This window comes from Lepidochelys kempii, chromosome 14, assembly GCF_965140265.1.
Source record: "Lepidochelys kempii isolate rLepKem1 chromosome 14, rLepKem1.hap2, whole genome shotgun sequence".
Classification (NCBI taxonomy): domain Eukaryota; kingdom Metazoa; phylum Chordata; order Testudines; family Cheloniidae; genus Lepidochelys; species Lepidochelys kempii.
This window is the reverse complement of record NC_133269.1, coordinates 13,762,571-13,780,290: the sequence shown is the minus strand read 5'-3', so window position 1 is coordinate 13,780,290 and position 17,720 is coordinate 13,762,571. Positions and strand designations below refer to the sequence as shown.

General features: G+C 45.4%; 1 protein-coding gene across 4 annotated transcripts; it reads left to right on the top strand.

Annotated features, from left to right (window-relative positions):
- The first annotated feature begins 256 nt into the window (after positions 1–256).
- Positions 257–15,282, top strand: MYCBPAP (MYCBP associated protein). 4 transcript variants are annotated; one of them, XM_073310741.1, is made up of 19 exons: positions 257–470; positions 3,394–3,521; positions 4,145–4,304; positions 4,484–4,590; positions 5,743–5,926; positions 6,320–6,435; positions 7,132–7,282; positions 7,655–7,770; positions 7,944–8,059; positions 9,026–9,134; positions 9,492–9,681; positions 10,229–10,416; positions 11,025–11,171; positions 11,380–11,694; positions 12,442–12,563; positions 13,372–13,487; positions 14,054–14,187; positions 14,411–14,593; positions 15,128–15,282. In XM_073310741.1, the coding sequence occupies exons 1-19, from the start codon at positions 332–334 to the stop codon at positions 15,227–15,229; spliced, it is 2,823 nt and encodes a 940-aa protein (XP_073166842.1). In that variant the 5' UTR covers positions 257–331; the 3' UTR covers positions 15,230–15,282. The 4 variants fall into 4 exon arrangements, with proteins under 4 accessions (XP_073166842.1, XP_073166841.1, XP_073166843.1 ...); XM_073310740.1 differs by having other exon boundaries at positions 9,023–9,134; XM_073310742.1 differs by lacking the exon at positions 14,411–14,593 and having other exon boundaries at positions 9,023–9,134.
- Positions 15,283–17,720: the final 2,438 nt, after the last annotated feature.

The window sequence follows — 17,720 nt, the reverse complement described above, 5'->3', positions numbered from 1 at the left end:
CCTCCTTGCCCTTGTGACCTATGGGCAACACAGGGCTTGGCCAGGGGGCAAGCACGTCTGAGACTGAAACTGCGCACGCGCAGAGTCTACCAGCTCTCTCTTCCGAGTGGCTTGCGCATGCGCACAAGGGCCGCCCGGCGTGTGGTGACGATTCTGGGGAGTCGTCACTCCCCTCCGCTTCCCCGGACCATGGCGTGCGGGAGGCGGAGCTTGTCTCCCGAGGAGCGCGCGCAGGCGCTGTGGCTGGCGCGGAGGGGGCGGCGCTGGAGGCGGCGGGGTTGCCAGGGAGACAGGCCCAAGCCTGTTGCCTGCCCGGGCCGTGCGGGGCGGGATGCAGTCGCCGGCGGCGCCGCCGCCTCAGAGCCTAAAGAAGGAGCCTCGGGGCGGCCGCAGGGTCCCCTCGCTCATCGCCGTGTCCGAGACCATCAACAAGTCGAGCAAGAAGGACGCCCGGACCAAAACCCCCCAGGGTAGGGGCGGGGCGCTGGGACCGGCAGCCCTGCGGTGCCCTCCCTTCCCCCCCCCCCCCCGGCACTGCTGCAGGGCCCCCCTCCTCCGGGCACAGTGAGGGGGCCCGGGGACTCCCCCCCATGCGCAGAGACCCCCCCTTCTCTGGGCACAGTGAGGGGGCCCGGAGACTCCCCCCCCACCCATGCACAGAGACACTCCCCCTCCTCTGGGCACAGTGAGGGGACCCGGGGACTCCCCCCCCCATGCGCAGAGATCCCCCCTTCTCTGGGCACAGTGAGGGGACCCGGGGACTCCCCCCCCCCATGCGCAGAGACCCCCCCTTCTCTGGGCACAGTGAGGGGACCCGGGAACTCCCTCCCCCCATGCACAGAGACACCCCCCCTCCTCTGGGCACAGTGAGGGGGCCCAGGGACTCCCCCCAGGCACAGAGAAACGGTCCAGACACCACTGCAGGGACCCCACCCGCCCAGGCACAGTGACGGGGGAAGGCTCTGACAGGGCACAGCATGGGCACCAGCTCCAGAGCCCTGCCGTGCTGGCATACAGCTGAGAGGTATTGGTATTGCTGCCAGGCAGTCACTGGGGCAGGGCTCTGGCACCACCTAACGCATTGGGAGGTTGCCCATCCTGCCATCGCCCAGGTAGTGTAGCCAGAGATCCCCTGGGACAAGCTGGGAGCCCTGGCAACATTCCCATTGCCTGCTGTCACCACCGCCAGCACAAAATGGTGATGGAGTGTCTGAGTGGACCTTGCATTGCCTTGACAATCCTGCCTTGGACCTGATGGGTTATAGGGCTGGGGGTATCCAAGTGAAGCTGGTCTTGCTTTAACAGCACTGCGAGGGCCACACGCTGAACATGATAGTCAGTGGTTCTGATACTGTTATTAGCTACCTACTGTGCGTTAACTTTGTAGGAGAAAATCTCATCTCCGCCTGCCCTTGTCCAGACTCTTATCAGGCGGTTGTTTTTTTTAGTTTGTTTGTTTTAAGAGGTTTCAGAGTAACAGCCGTGTTAGTCTGTATTCGCAAAAAGAAAAGGAGTACTTGTGGCACCTTAGAGACTAACCAATTTATTTGAGCATGAGCTTTCGTGAGCTACAGCTCACTTCATCAGATGTATGCCGTGGAAACTGCAGCAGACTTTATATATACACAGAGAATATGAAAAAATACCTCCTCCCACCCCATTGTCCAGCTGGTAATAGCTTATCTAAAGTGATCAACAGGTGGGCCATTTCCAGCACAAATTCAGGTTTTCTCACCCTCCACCCTCCCACACAAATTCACTCTCCTGCTGGTGATAGCCCATCCAAAGTGACAACTCTTTACACAATGTGCATGATAATAAAGTTGGGCCATTTCCTGCACAAATCCAGGTTCTCTCACCCCCCTCCCAAAAACCACACACACAAACTCACTATCCTGCTGGTAATAGCTCATCCAAAGTGACCATTCTCCCTACAATGTGCATAATTAAGGTGGGCCATTTCCAGCACAAATCCAGGTTTTCTCACATCCCCCCCACCCCCATACACACACAAACTCACTCTCCTGCTGGTAATAGCTCATCCAAACTGACCACTGACCCAGCAGGTTAAGTTTTCCAAAAGCTGCACCTGTGTTGGAGATGCAGCAGCAGCTCCAGTATGTCTAATTGGGTGCATGGTAAGACATGCTTTAATATTTTCAGCAGGCCACAGAAAAGGAACATACGTGCCTCCAATGAGATTGCAGAAATAATCGGGTAGGTCTGGTTGGCTTGGCTAGCCCTACCCTCGGTATACATGCAATTGATTTATCACTGATGCACATTAGATCCATATTTAATCCACTTACCCAGTTAAATATTGGAGTCCTAGGGAGAATGATTTTCAAATACCAGTTATAGTCAGTGAGAAGACTGCTAAAATCTGCCTCTGAGAAGTGCAGTGATCTCATATGTTTTCAAAATATGTATTACATAAAATTAGAAGGAGGTTTCACCCTGATGTTCTTTTTAATGTTTGAAAGGGATTGAAATATAATACTACATATTCCTAATTATGTTAACATACCTGTCTCAAAAATCAATAACATTTGGCTGACTCTTACTACTGATTTTCTTTCTGGTTGGAGAAACTTTTGTTGCTTTGAGTGAAAGGTGGGGAAAGCCTTTTAAAGCTAGGATTATTTCTTATTGAATTGTGGTAACATTGAGGCGCCCCAACCAGGGTCTATTGTGTTAGGTGCTGTCAAGCACATAACAAAAAGGTAGTTCTTACCCTGAAAAATTTACAATCTAAGACCAAAAGGAGAGACAAAGAAAATATAACATCACAAAGTAATGAGGAGAATGCCACAACTTGGGACATAAGCAGATCAAATTATCAAAGCTGTGATGATCAATATGTATTTATGAGCTGCAAAAACGTCTCCCTGAATATACAAATCTGATATTTTTGCATACATGATACAGTTTTTGTTTAAGGACTATCATGTAGTTGAGTGAGTAACTGTGTTAAAAGAAAAGGAGTACTTGTGGCACCTTAGAGACTAACCAATTTCTTTTTGCGAATACAGACTAACACGGCTGTTACTCTGATAACTGTGTTAAAGTTCTCTATTTCCATTTGAAATAGGAAACTTTTGTAAAAGTTCTTTGTTTCCATTCTAGGTTGTTGCCTGCTGGAAATGTACTACTTGAAAATGTATCGCATTGTGTCTAAGCCAGGGTGAGGGCAATGGGGCAGATGAAACCCACTGTCCATGTTCAAATCATGTGGATACCATGATGTGATGAGCACAGGCGATACTGAGTTCTAGTTTTCCATACACCTTGAAGACTAGTACTGCCTTTAAGGCTTTCTCAATTGGCTGAAAGAAAGAAGGTTTCCCTGGGAGAGGAAGACAATGTGTTTTTACTTCTTTGCTTGTGCTTCAGATAAGAAGAGAGTGAAGACATTTGAGCAGCCCTCCCCACCAGTTCAAGAGGAGCCCGAGCCTGTCAGCTCTGTTCTGCAAGGAGATGAAATCCAGGCTCTGGCAATCAAGGTGGAAGATCTAGAGAAGGTGGGTATAAAATCTTGTGTCCCTTGTCACAGGGAGTAGCTGCCTTCATTGAAACTTTCCCTTTATCCTGAATGGGGGTTTGGGGAGGGTCTCATCAAAACAAACTATAGGAGCTTTGCTTTTGTTCCACTTGTTGCTGTCCTACTTCTGATGGTCTGTCAAATCATCAGAATTTTTAGCTACTCTTTTTAGCTGCTGAAAGTGGAGGATTAATTTTATACGAAGATCTTAAATGTCAGGATGAACCATCTGGTGTGTTCAGAATCACATTTCCAACTTTTTTTTTCTTTTAAGATTTCTATGGTTATGAAAAAAAAAATAGCAACTTTATGAAACCCAAGAGGTAGCACCTGTCACTAAGCTATGGTGCAGAAAATTCTTGGGGGAGGCCACTCAGAGTTAATTCCCTGCCCCATCAAAGCAGCAGAGTCAAGATAGTAAGGATGTTACTTAATCTGATAACTGTAGCTCCATACACCACACCTTCATGAGAAGGACCAGAAGTGTGGTGACAGATCTTGGTGAGTTCTTTACTTCCAGGACCTCCCCAGCAAGATCAGAATGGTGGAGATGAGGCAGTGCTGTACCTAACCTCATTGCGAATGTGTATTCTGTTTCTGTAGCTCCATACTCCACGCCTTCCCCAAGAAAGGGAGAAAACTCCTATTACAAGGAAGTTCCTCATTCGAAGACACAAACCCCAGGAGGCTGGGAAGAAGGCACAACTCCTGGTAGCATATCCTGCTGTTACTGATGCATCTAAGAGACCACTGAGTTATTCTGGTAGGGTTAAACTTGAGCTCTTAACTTGTTACTCTTATTTTTGCTAGAACTACCTGTGGCTAGACCTTTGAGAGTCCAGAAATGAATCTGAAATTCTTGTGGTCTCAGTTTCTATTTCTGTCCACTATGTTTGATGAGGAGCACTCTGTGATCTCACAGTCTGTCTTGCTTTATTGTAGGGCCAGAAGAACCCTTTGTTGGTAATTGTGAACAGATTCTCCCCCACAGCATCTTAGGAAGTCTCCAGGAATTCAAGAGAGAAGCTTTAGCTAGAGGAAATGCTGAGGTTGGTTTATAAAGTTGTGAAATGGCTGCCATCAAATGTTGTCCTAGAAGTAGAGTGTGAGTAGTGTTGGATGAATTTTTTTGCATGAATAGTTTATTCACTGAAAAACGGACTTCCAATTGTTCCAAAACTATTTGCAAACTTGTCAATTTCAACCCCAAATTTCTTTCTGACTACATTCACAAGGGGATTTATGTGGCATTCACAAAACTGAGGAGGAGGTGGCGATGGTGCCCCCATTATGCCCAATAGCCCACTGGTTGGGGCACTCAGTATGGATGTGGAAGACTCAGGTTCAAATTCCTGCTTTGGTGCAGAAACTTGAATTCGGGTATCTGCCCTCCCAGGTGAGTGCTCTAACTACCAAGCTATTGGGTGTTCTGGGGAAGTCTCTGTCTTTTCTGTTAAAGCTTTCCATTTTTCATGAAATATTCATTGGGTCAGAAAGAGAGAGAAGTAAGATTCTATAGCCTGGTGGTTAGGGCACTCACCTAGGAGCAGGAACTCCTTGGTTCAGGTCCCTAGTCCAGAGCAGGGATTGGAACCTGGTTTCCTGCATCCCAGGTGAGTACCGCCACGGGGTTATTGGGGGCACCACCACCATGGAAACTGGGAGGGGGGGAAGTTTTGGGTCAATCCAAAATGATTTTTTTTGTTTGGCTAGTGAACCGAAAAATCTGTTGTTCACACGGTTCTAGTAGTGAATGCAGTAGACTTAGGTTTAATTGAAAATGGTTCAGAAAATTCTCTGGCATGAGACATGGTTTGCCCATATGGGGGGAAATTGCTTGCAGAGTAGCTGCAATGCCAGGCCTACTAAGTCCTGTCTGGAGAAGAGTCCCACAGTAAGAGGCATTGGACAGTTCCAGGCTCCAGTTCCTTCAGCAGTTCTGCTGAGAGCACCAGTACTGAGTAGCACAAGAAGTGAGGTGGTGAGACAGTTTCATTCGTTATGTCTGACTACTCAATGTAGTATAGTCTGACGCAGTCTGCGAGTGATGCTGTGAATGCCAGAAACTGTTGATCCAGAATTGGTTGCATAGAGATGGTGCCAATCCAGAACATTCTTTTCTTTACCCCTTTGCCACTTTTGTTTTTGTGGTGCCTGTGCCTGGATGGATAGGCTAATCTAACATTTTAATTTCTGTTCAGTTAGCTGAGCTGATTGCAGACTCAGATCTGGATGGTACAGTGGCAGCTTTAGAGAAGTACAGAGAGAAACATGGGGAAGGGAAGAAGAGAGAGTCTCTCTGGGCTCCACCATCACAGCACAGGGCCCTCCAGAACTGGCATCATAATGTGGCACTCAGGAAGAAGCAGCAGAGAGTTCTGAGTAGTGAGTAAAGCTGGAACAACTTAATTGTGTGGAACGCCACGTAAGACTGTGTGAACCAAACACCATCACAGTAAGTTATTACTGTCCCTGGCAAACCAAGGCCTGGCTGATTTGCGAAATTGTATTGCTGTGCAATTATCCACACATTTTCAGTGCTCCCCAGACTCCAGTAGTGCTGGGTGAGATGGTTCAGCACATTCAGGCTGTGAGGATGGCCTTGATGGCTTGTACGGCTGTGGCTGGAAGTAGCAGTGAGGCAGATTTGGGGGTGTGTGGGGGGGTGACCGGAAGAGAGTTACCGTGCTGGAGAGGGAGCTAGCTGGAAGGAGTGAGGCTGATTTTCTGGAGACCTCTGGTTGGTAAAAGAGGTGATTCTGTTTTGCTTGTTTTTAGAGTTTCTTCGGAAACCAGAAAATGAACTGCTGATGAATCTCTCAGAGGATTACAGACGAGTCCAGGAAGAGCGATATCTTATCGACCGGAGCCTCCCTGCTCTGCACTATGGGAAAGTGAGAGCCCCACTTCTTCAGAATCCTGATTATTCTGGTTTTGTGAAAGGGGAGGCCATTTGGACTAGGATGTTAGTGTCATGAATAATACTGTTGGGACTGGCATTGAGGAGCCATCTTTAGGCATCTACCACATCCACTGCAGGTCCGAAATGAATTACGGAGCTTTCAGTTATTTCAAAGAGAAACATCATTTGATTTAAAAATGGTGGTGGTGTAACAAGTATTGGTTAGATCTAACGGATGCTGCTCTTGTGGGCTCCTTGCTAAAGAGCTTTAGTGCGTAGGGCAGTGCCATGCAGTGAGCCTCCTGCTAAGGAGCAGCAGAGGCTGGGGAGATGGCATGGTCATGTGCCAGAAATTACTATTACCAGGCAACAAAGATCTAATGGTGTCAGGGCTAGATGGCCAAGGTTCCCATTCAGAAGGTGCTCTGAAGGGAAATGCTCCTGGGCTAAAACAAGGGAGTCATTTGCTGTGTATTTACAGCACTAAAAAAAGATTCACATCAATGGGACTATATTGTGTTTAATATCATTTGGTCTTTCATTCAGTCAGAGTGTCCATTTGGATTGAGGAGAGGTCATAATTGGTTAAATCTTCTTATAAACAACATGTGATGCCTTCTGCTTAGTTCTTGTGAGAATGACAGGCAGATTATCATTGCATGGTGGCGACCTTCTTTTTCCTCCCTAGGGCTACCACGTAGGAAGTGAGTTCTGGAGCCAGCCTGAGTGTATTGGAGATGAACTCACTGGTCTGGTGATGACATTGACCCAGAGAGAGCGAGGCTACCCAGAGCCTGTCACTCATGTAGGGAAACCTCAGAGTGTCAGGACGGAGATGGGTGAGGAAATGGGTGGAGGCACAGCATTAACGGGGAGGTGTGTGGAACAGCAAAGATTAACTATCCAGTAGTTTTAAATTGCTGCAAGGAAGCTCGTATTGCTAGGGTCCCTTCTGGCAGTGGGAGGGCATTGATGTGAAGCAGCTTACACTGTCGAGCATCTAGTCATCACATGCAGGGACCTGTCAAGTGGAAGGCTGCACTACTGTAGCCCTAGGTGACACTGCCAGGGTACTCCTAAGATTAAGCTTACTCTGATGGAACGGTGTGTCTCAGAGATTGGACTGTTGCAAGATCAGTGGTCGGGGAGAAAGTGAAATCAATAGGCATGTGGTGTGTAAACACTGAGCTCACATGTGATTAATTCCACAGGTTCCAGATCTGCAAAGGAGTCCCCTTTCCGTCTCACCTGGGATAAGAGTCTCTTCCTGAAGTATCGACGACAGGAGTTAAAATCCATCCTAGAGGAGCTGGATTTTAATCACCCTGTAAGACCAGTGGACTCTCTCCTAAGCACAAGGCACTGTATTTTAAGGCAGCATACTGTGTTTCTCTCCTTCCTTATCAAAGGATATACTATAGCCTAACTTAACTTAATGACTTCTGGGTAAGGAGAAAAACTAACAGATGTCCTTTTTCATGTCTATTACTTTTTGTCAAGGACCTAGATGGCCTGGAAGTTATTGGTAAAGGGCAACCTTTCACTTCTGTCTCAGCACTGTATTTCCCGCTGTGCCAGGAAAATAAGGAAGGCACCACTGAAGAGAGAGAGAGCCTGTAAGTTACGTTTGATGATAGTGATAAGGAATTGTGGATACTGACCAACAGTCTTTGAGGATTTCTCACTTGTCCTTATCCAGAATGGGCCGGGTCCTCCACAGAGGATAGGGAAGTGGCCTTAAGAAAGCCAGAGATAGCTAGTAGAGAACTCCCCCTGTGCAGGGGGAATTCTCCACTGGTGGAAACCTGATGGAGGTAGCTCCACTGCCTCCAATACCAAATGTCCTCCTTATCCCGTTGTAAGGGGCCACGTTGACAGTGTTCCAGGGTGCAGCAGAGGTGGAAAGAGGAGGAGGAGGAGAGATTGGGGAGTGAAGCACTGCTATGGTCAGTTCTCCACTGGCAAAGTTAAAGGTGCTTCTGTATGACTATGAACTAGCAATGGGGCCTCGTGGCTGAGGATCAAGAAGCTGAAACCAACTTCTTGTGACCCACCCCCTTTCCACTCAGTGTGCCCTAGGTTAGGCAGGGTGGAGAATCTGCCCCTAGTTATTCCAGGCTGTGCATCTCCTTCTGGTGTCTTCAGTCTTCCATCTTCCTCAGATATCTTTTTCTGCCCATGGTGGGCATTACTTTTGGTCCATTCTTTGGTGGATATTGCCTCTTCATTTAGTGATCTGTCCCCAGCCTTCCTTAGGCAGGTGTCCTTGTCCATTTCATCAGCATGAGTTCCATCCTGCCCATTCTTTGTGGTGACAATATCAGTCTATGTTTGGAGTTCCTGCACCCACCCTCGAAGCTGTAGTCCAATGACACTGTCTGTAATCAGAGGACTCTGTGATTTGATGAGTTTTCAGTCTGTTGGCCACGGTTGAACCCTACAGATGAAATGGTTAATCAGAAATGAACCCTCTGTTTCTTGGTTAATGTGGGTGTTCTAAACAACCACTCTGTTCCCCAGTGCTTGATAATAACTTGCTTGAACAGTCCCAAGAGAATATTGGCCTTTGCTTTGTTTAGCAGTGATCCCTTAGAAGATTATCCAGATGTGGTTCCAGAACCAGTATTAGGTCCATCTTTGCAGTTCTGTGGAGAGCCAGCTCGTTGGATCAATAGCACCACTTCTCATAGGGTAAAATTGCAATTGTTTTGAAATATGATAAGGCTAAGTTTTCTTTCTTTCCTAAGTCATAGCTGTATATTGAGTGTAACCAGCAGGGATTATTCTGGATATCATAAAGTGGTTGCTAAACTTGTACTTGCTTTGGAGGGATCTAGAAACAGAGACAGGCAGTTTTGTTTGTGTTTCTGTTCTGCCTCAGTCCACTCCTGAAAGTGGCAACTTGGTGGGGTAGGGACAAACAATGCCTTGCAGAACTTTCTGTCAGGCTGGATCTAATAGTTTAAACAACCAGCTGTAGTATCACTTCATTTGGTCACGGGAAGGCAAATCCTGTGGTTACCTTTTTTCTTTCTCTCTTCCACACAGGATGAAATTGGCATTGCTGCCCGGGTCACCTTTGAAGTTTTGGCGGGTGAGAAAGCTGAATCCTGCCTGACAGTAAGCAATGATGGCACAGCTGCCATATGGTATGATTGGCGGAGGCAAGCCCAGTCTGTTACCTTTGAAGAAACTAAGGAGAAAGGGATGCCATATTTTTACTTTAACACCAGACCAGGTGAGATGTGGATCTCTTAAAGATTACCGTATGGGCTTTATACCAATGCCAAAGGAAACATGTGAGGTGGACATGTTCAGGGGGTTATCTGAGTCAGGCCACTGCCAAAGCAAACATATGTGGTGATTCTCCATAAGAAGCTATCTGGGGCTCCCAGAGCAGACTAATGCCAGAGGAGATGTGTGAGACAGATCCCTTTCAAGAGTGGTTGGAGGAAAGCGAGTGAGTCCTAGCCAGAATTTGTATGGGTAGAATATCTAAAACCGCATGATTTTCTATTGAAAAATTGGGGCAGAACGTGTACTGAGAGGGTTGAGATCAAGGTAAAATTAGGGATTGGAAGGGTGAAGAGAAAAAACCCCAATCAGCAATCAGAATGGGAGTAAACCTGGAAGATGGATGGCGATATTAGGTGTGATATCTGGCTGAAAAACAGACATTGACGCCAGAAAATAAGCAGATTTGTGAAGTATTTGGAAGAGGAATTCTGCAGAACAAGAGAACTCTTGTAGTCAGGTGACTGATGTGCTTTCTCTGTTATTCTTAGGTGTCATTCTGCCTGGGGAAACTAGAAACTTTTCCTTCTTTTTCAAGTCGGGGAAGGCAGGAATCTTCAGTGAGTCCTGGGAGTTTGGGACTCACCCCATGTTATTAGGAGGGGCTGTCCTACAGGTGTCCCTGTGGGGCATTGCTTTGTATGAGGATATGCTGGCTGGCCTCAGAGATGAATTGGAGGTAACCAAGTGGTTAGCTGTGGGAATATAAGCTTCAGACTCAGTATGTAAATATAGAATATAGTATGATGTGGGTGCTGCAATGTTTTCATTGCCATAAAATTGTCACTAAGAGTAAGATTATCAGTTACTTACATAGCACCCAAAAGTGTGTTGTGTTTTTTGTCTTTTCTAGTTTTAGTTAATTAGGTGGTTATGCAGGTTTTCCAAATGAAGTGACATCAGCACTCCACATCACCTCCATCTATTTTTGTGCATCTTGTATAAAATCTAATGATGTCTGTCCTAAAATACTTACTTTAAAAAAAAAATCCTTCTACTTTTTTCCTTTTTTAAGTGTTAGTTACTGGTATGGCTGGAGTTTAATGACCTACTGAGTAAAGTCAAATTAAATAATAATTTTAAAATTATACCATCATCTGTAAAATATAGATGTTTGGGTGATCATTTTAATGACCACTGTATCGGATGTAAATACATCTGTGTATTTGTGTCCTTATAACTGATCATATTTGTTAATGTATGCCTATAGTAGTGTGTGTGTGAATTTCTTTGTGTGTGTATGTGGATCAAGGAATCACATCTATTTTGGTTACTGTGGTGCCCCAGAGTGAGCTGGCTGCGCGAGAAGTTGCTGTCATAGTAAAGGAGAATCTGAAGGAGCTGCTTGATCGAATTCGGACACCGGAGCGAGTCCCATCTCCTGTGGATGCTTATATCACAGAGGAAGAGTTATTCCACAGAAAGAATCCAGAGGTACAGCTTGCCATTTAATATTCTACACTGAACTGAGCATAAGTACTCGGGAATGATGATGCCGTGGCCTATGTGGTGCATCCCAGGATTTCTAAGCAGGAAGATAGACTCATCTAGCTTGTCAGTTTAATCGCTAGATGGTGGTCTTATTTGCAAAGTGAGACTTGTCTCACATCTGTATTTATCTTTTCCTTTTCTGTTATCACAGTTGCACTATCAGCACCAAGTGGTGAAGGAGCTCCACAAATTGTGGAGGCAAAACATGAATTTTCCCTCAACTTCAGAGGAAGAGGAGATTTGGCGCCAGAAGAGCGTAGTGCAGCCAGTCTCAGGCCAGAAGAGCATTGTACAGGAAATTTGGTGCCGGAAGAGTGCTATTGACATTGCATGTCAGAAGAGTGTTACTGGGGAGATCCCACGCCAGAAGAGTATTGCGGAGGAGATCCTAAGCCAGATGATTAATGTGGAGGAGGAGGAAGTGAGCCTGCAAGAGTGGAACCTTTCCTTTGCGGATTTTAAACAGGTTCTACCCCTCTGTCCTTGTTAAAATTGTGATGGGTTGGCAAGGAATGGAAGTGGTATCCACTTTGAGATTTGCTTGTTTGGGAATAGTCTGGTATGTTCCAGCTCCCAAATGAATGAAGTCGTGTGTGTATCAGAAGTTTGAGTAAATCACTGCAATGAGGTGAGAGGGTGTGATTCACTGAGTGTGTCAGCGAAAACCTAGCAGGGAATGAATCATCCTTCAGCACTGCTGACCATGTCCTGGGTGCTCTTGTGAAGAGATTCCCAAGGGAGACTTTGCAGCGCCTGTGTGATTAATTAAAAAGAATTAGATAACATTGTATGTGTTCAGTAGTATTTAGCTGTTGGAAAGCTAAAGCATTTAGTATGGAAGAGAAGTGCTTGTTGTTTATTCCAGGATTTAGAATATGAGGGGTGGGGTCATGATCCAGCCCCCTCTGTTTCCCTTACAGATCCTTGTGCTTAAAAAGTTGTCCTTATCCATCAGAGGATTTGGGGGCCTAGTGCTCACAACAGGGTGCAGACAGGGTATTTTCCAATTCTCTCCCTGACTGTGGTGTTTGTTTGGATTTAAGAACCCAGAGTGGTGTAACTTATCAGTGCAAGTTTGGCTACAGGGCACTGTTGGAAACCTGTCTGTTGCGTTTATAGCTTTATTCCCCATTCCCTCCCTTTTTGGACCCCCAGGGTCCTCATTCTGGCTCTGAAGCTGAGGAGTTGCTCACTGGGCTTTCTATCCCATCAGGCTTTGCAGTTAATCCCTGAGGAGGAAAAACGAGAAGCAGCCCTGACTCAGCTCAATAAGGCAGCATTGGCACTTTGTGTTGAACAGAGGCCAACCCAGTCAGACCTCCTGTACCAAACATGGTATGTTACCATTGCAGAGAAAAGCCCTTTCCAACAAATACCTTCGCTTAGTAGCACTGGCAAACTCCAGAAGAGAGCAGATAAGTGTGTCCAGCAATATGAGTTCTATCAGTCCTCTACATGCAAGGTTTTCTACAGCTTAGGGATAGCAGCTGTCCAAGTCGTAGATCCCATTTGACTCTGGAGATAAGCCAGAATATTGATCTCTTGCTGCTTTGGAGACTACTCGAGATCTTTTCATTCTCCGAGATTGTTATCTGGCAGAATATTCTGTGTTTCCTTTTATGAGGGTCTCACCTGGCAGGCAGTTTTCTCTAACATTGTACTTGAAAAGGTTGTTGTAGCCCATATTCTGTCATTGACTCTTACTTTAGGGCTGTAAACACACTGAAAGTTTCTGTTCACCTGTAAATCAGAAGGACACAGGAACGCCAAGATGCAGATGGGAATTTGATCCACATTGACTCATGTTGAAGAGGAAGAAACCTTATTTCATAATATTTATAGATCCAGCTGACCTCTGTTTCCCAAACTATTGAGAGCCATGGGGGCTATAACTTCATAAAATAATTTCTCCTGAAGCCATCTATGCACAGTTGTCAGACCTTGGATGTTAGCACATTGAGTTAGTTGGAAGCGACAATAGCTCTTACTGGCTGAGGTGTCTTTGTTCATGGGCACAGGGTAGAACAAGATGCTGGGAGAAGCAAAAACCCTGCCTTATGCTGCCCCTCATCCCCCATGCGCATATGAATGCTTTCCTGCACAACTTCTGGCCATGGCAAATACTGACGGTTTTGTTTCTCAGTTTTCAGCTGTGGCGTGAAGCAGTTGAAGGTCTGGTGAGCCGCTCCCTAATGCTGAGATCCTTGCTCGGCATGCCTGAGAAGGACACTTCCGTAGAAAGTGTTCCAGAAGAAATAGGTAAATTTCTAGTCTTAGCACACCAGCCTTTAAACCATTTAAGCAGGTTTTCCTGGGCCTTTTAAGTGGAATTCAGTTCCATTTAATTTCAGGTAATTTACTGAGCTTCAGCTGAAATGACTGCTGGTACTTGAGCACTTCCCGCACTGAGCCCTTTGTGAGGCAACCTATCAGAAAAAGTAGTGCAGAGTATAGTACTCACCCTGGTTTGTAGTGTGGTTCTTAAAGGCACAGAAACCTGTTGGCTTAGCATTCATATTTGTATTTCTGTTAACATTTAAGCCTATTTCTCACCCATACGAATAAAAACATTACCATTATTACTCCTTTACATGCTAGTCCTGCTGCATATTTATTGCTGCTTATGTCCAGCCTTAAATATGACTATACCTGAGAAGTTGGAGTACTGTACAAATGCTAATTTGCAGTATGCTTCCATAAACATCAGATAGAGGAAAATACATTGTAATATAATGTATTTACAGTGCACAGAGGCATTGGATTTGCAGCTCTGTACTGGATCTTGAAACAATGCTCTGGGATCACTGGAATTGTTTTGGTTGCAGTGGATCTGAAGCAGATTGTAAAAGGAGGAAAGGAAGACCGGAAAGCCTTGCAGAAAGAAGAGAAGAAGACAGCTGGGGGCAAGGAAAAAGAGGACAAAAAAGGAGCAACAAAGTCAACAGGAAAAGATAGAGAGGTATGTGGTGGAAATCTAGAAGATGGAAAGTGATTAACTGGTTTCTAAGAGAGTATGTGACAGATAACAAGGGTGTGTATATTGGGCTTGTAAACCTCCATCTTCCTGTGGAAGAGTTGATTTCCTCTCTTTTGAATGAACTGCTGTCTCTGATGTGCAGCATGCCCTGCAATTTGAAGGATGCTATGGTCCTACCTTTGTCTGTCTTTCTGTGTATGATCAGGAACGTTCAAATAGCAGGAAGACGAAAGGGAAAGATGAGAAAAGAGTAAGAACTCCAAGTTTCACACGGGAGGTGAAAGAATTGACACTGCTGGATAGCGTAGATTCAGACCAAGTAGAATCTCGCCAGGAACAAGTAGATCCCATTGTACTTGAGAAATACCGTGAAAAACTTTATGTTGAAGTAAGTCTGGTCTTATCTTTCCATGTTTCTCATTCTCCTGTGTTTTTTGTCACTTTTTCTCAGTTGCTTTTGTTCTGTACTGTCTCCTCTTCTTTGCTTTTAAGCTTAGCATGAAGCTAGGTGCACAGCTGAGCATTTTATCAGATAAAGAAAACCTAATGAACAAATTGTCAGCAAATGTTAGCATGGGCTGCTGTGTTAACAAATCCCCAAGCTGGAATGATTCCATCATGTATTCAGCTGCATCCCCCTGTTCTGACTTGGAATTTCTTCAGCATGCTTACGGATTCTTGAGGGATCATCATACTTAATTTTATGTCAGATAATGTTAAACACACTTTCCTTTAGTTTAGACAGCTCCTGTTAGGGATAAAAATGTATAAAATCCAGATATTTCTTTGAGCATTACAAGCACCATGTTTGGGGGTAGGGGGGTGTATATAAGCGAGATGCTTTCGCTTCAGTCAATCCCTTTCACCAACATTTGTTATCATGTTTTCATTAAAAGGGTCTTTGTATTGTTTTCTGTTCTAGGTCTATGGCCTGCTGGATTCAATGGTGTGCAATATGGTTTTTCTATTTGAAGAGCTAACGAGGGATGCCCATGAGCGGGGGAGTGAAGCATTTTCTGTCTAAAAATACAATGTTGCTGTTCTTTTTAAAGAAATAAATATTCATGTTTATGCAGATCCAGTATAGTCTCCTTTTCTGTCTGAACCTGGCAAAAGTGACTAAAAAAAACCTGACCAGGATGGCCCTTTTCTCACATTTTGCTATTGGAGATCCATCCAGGGAGACATTCCTAGGTCATCTGTTATTTCGACAAAAAATTTATTGAATAGGGGGGAGTTCAGTGCATTACTGTGACGTTCCCCTCTGGTGTTTTCTGGACCGGTGATCTACTAGGTCACTCCAGTCCTTGACTCAGGGAGCCAGCCTTACCCTGCTCTGCTGTGAGAACCCCCACTCCTGGGCTGTTCAAGCACAGCCTTTGGCATGTAAGCTTCTCTTTGTATTGTGCAACCGAATGACACTAGCCAATATCTCCAGTCCCAGACACAACCTTAGGAACCTCCCTCTTGCAGTGTCCTGTTATGCCCACTGGACACTGCAAGCTTATATGAGTTTGTCAATTTAACAAAGAAATTGATATGTACCAGGCTTGTTATCCCAAGGGAAGTCTCTGACATGCTTCAAAACAAACACACTGCTTCAGGTATAATAAATAAACAGATTTATTAACTGTAAAGATAGATTTTAAGTGATTATAAGCCAAAACATAAGTCAGATTTGGTCAAATGAAATAAAAGAAAAACTCATTCTAAGCTGATCTTAACACTTTCAATGCCCTTATGAACTTAGATGCTTCTCACCACAGGCTGGTTGGTTGCCCTTCAGCCAGGCTCTCCCCTTTGATCAGTGCTTCATTCGCTTGGTGGTAATGTCTGTAGATGGAGGTGGAAGAGAGAGAAAGCATGGCAGACATCTCTCCCTTTTATCATGTTTTCTTCTCTCTTGGCTTTGCCCCCTCCCCTTCAGAGTCAGGTGAGCATTACCTCATCGCAGTCCCAAACTGGCCAATGGAAGGGGGGTGACTCACTCGAGAGTCCAACAGATCCTTTTGTTGCTGCCTAGGCCAGCGTCCTTTGTTCTTGTGAGGCTGGGCTGGGTTTGTCCCATATATGTCCTGATGAGGTGTGAACTGCCCCTCTGCTCTTAGGGAGTTTTTGCCTGGGCTTGCTTTAAGCCATGAGGACACGTTTTCAGCCTCATAACCATATACATGAAATCACAGCCTATAACATTACTATAACAACCATTATTATAACATTACCATGACAACAATGCTCAGTGTATCACGAGCCTTCTGAAGACACCTGACATGACAAACTTTGCATTAGATACCACACAATGAACATGGGGTGTAGGGTGTTCCCACCAGATACCGAATGTCACAGGGGTATCACAGACTCAGAAATGGTTGAGACTAAAAGAAACTGGAGAAATTCTGCCTAAGGAAGAGAGCTGAAAAGTTCCAATAGCTCAAGGCACAGTGCCAGTCTGTTTCTCAGCCTCCTGTCTCTGAAACTAATGAGGAGAGGGAGCACCAAGTGTTCCAGAACCCAACCATCATGACACCAACACAGAGAAATGTTATTAGAACTCCAGCTTTTTAAAAATTGAATCTGTCTCCTTGTGTCAGATTTCTACCTGGTGGAGCTGAATTGAAGTTGGTAGAGTTTAATGGGATGAATTTGCTCCCTTCTGTTTTTTTCTGTAACTGTTTCAGTTCTAGGTTTTATCCCCCCGCTCTGATTTTTTTTTTTTGAGTGAGTTGGGATCTCATTTTTCCCAGCATGAGGCCTCCACACAGCTGCTTGCCATGCCTCCTCCTATGACTTCTCAACAGTGGAGCTCTTCAGAAGTAGCTTGGACAGGTTAGGATTTGGAATCCAGCGTTTACCTAGTGAGGCTTTAATCTTTTGATTTGGTTTGGCCTTTTCTCCTGTTTATTCCTGCCAAAGATTTGGTCAAATTGACAGAACATGGCCTGCCTGTGGAAAGGTTGTCCTCTTTCTTTTATCTGACCTTCCTGCCTAACTTGTCCTAAACCTCCACGATTAAGCAGGAGCATCCTCATCCTTCCCTGCAGCATCGGCCAGGCTGTAATTGGTATTCTCTAGCCAAGAAGCAGAAATGGGCCCCTTTTATAATACTATTCCCCACCGCAGTGGAGTAGTACGTTGCTAGGGGAGACAAAAGCAGCACTCCCCTGCCTGGCTATGAAATCATCATCCCACACAGGAGAGAGACAGGATTCCAGTGTAAAAGTGCTACAATTCAGTCACCTGCCTTCTCCCCTTTCTTTCTCCTCTTTATATAGTGTTCTCCCTTTCTGTTGATCTTAGCATATGTTTCTCTTTGGCCATTTTAATGTACCTGTGTCTCACTGGGGCCCAAATCTTATTCCCCTTACCCCCGGAGCTAGTCCCATTGGAATCAGAATCAATGGAATTGACCCTGCGAGTGAAGAGAGCAGGATTTAGCACTGTGTTAGCCTCTATCATCTGATCATCCCCTCTCCTTGTGCATTGGTTTGCCTCCATGTGTGCCTGCCTGTGTTTCC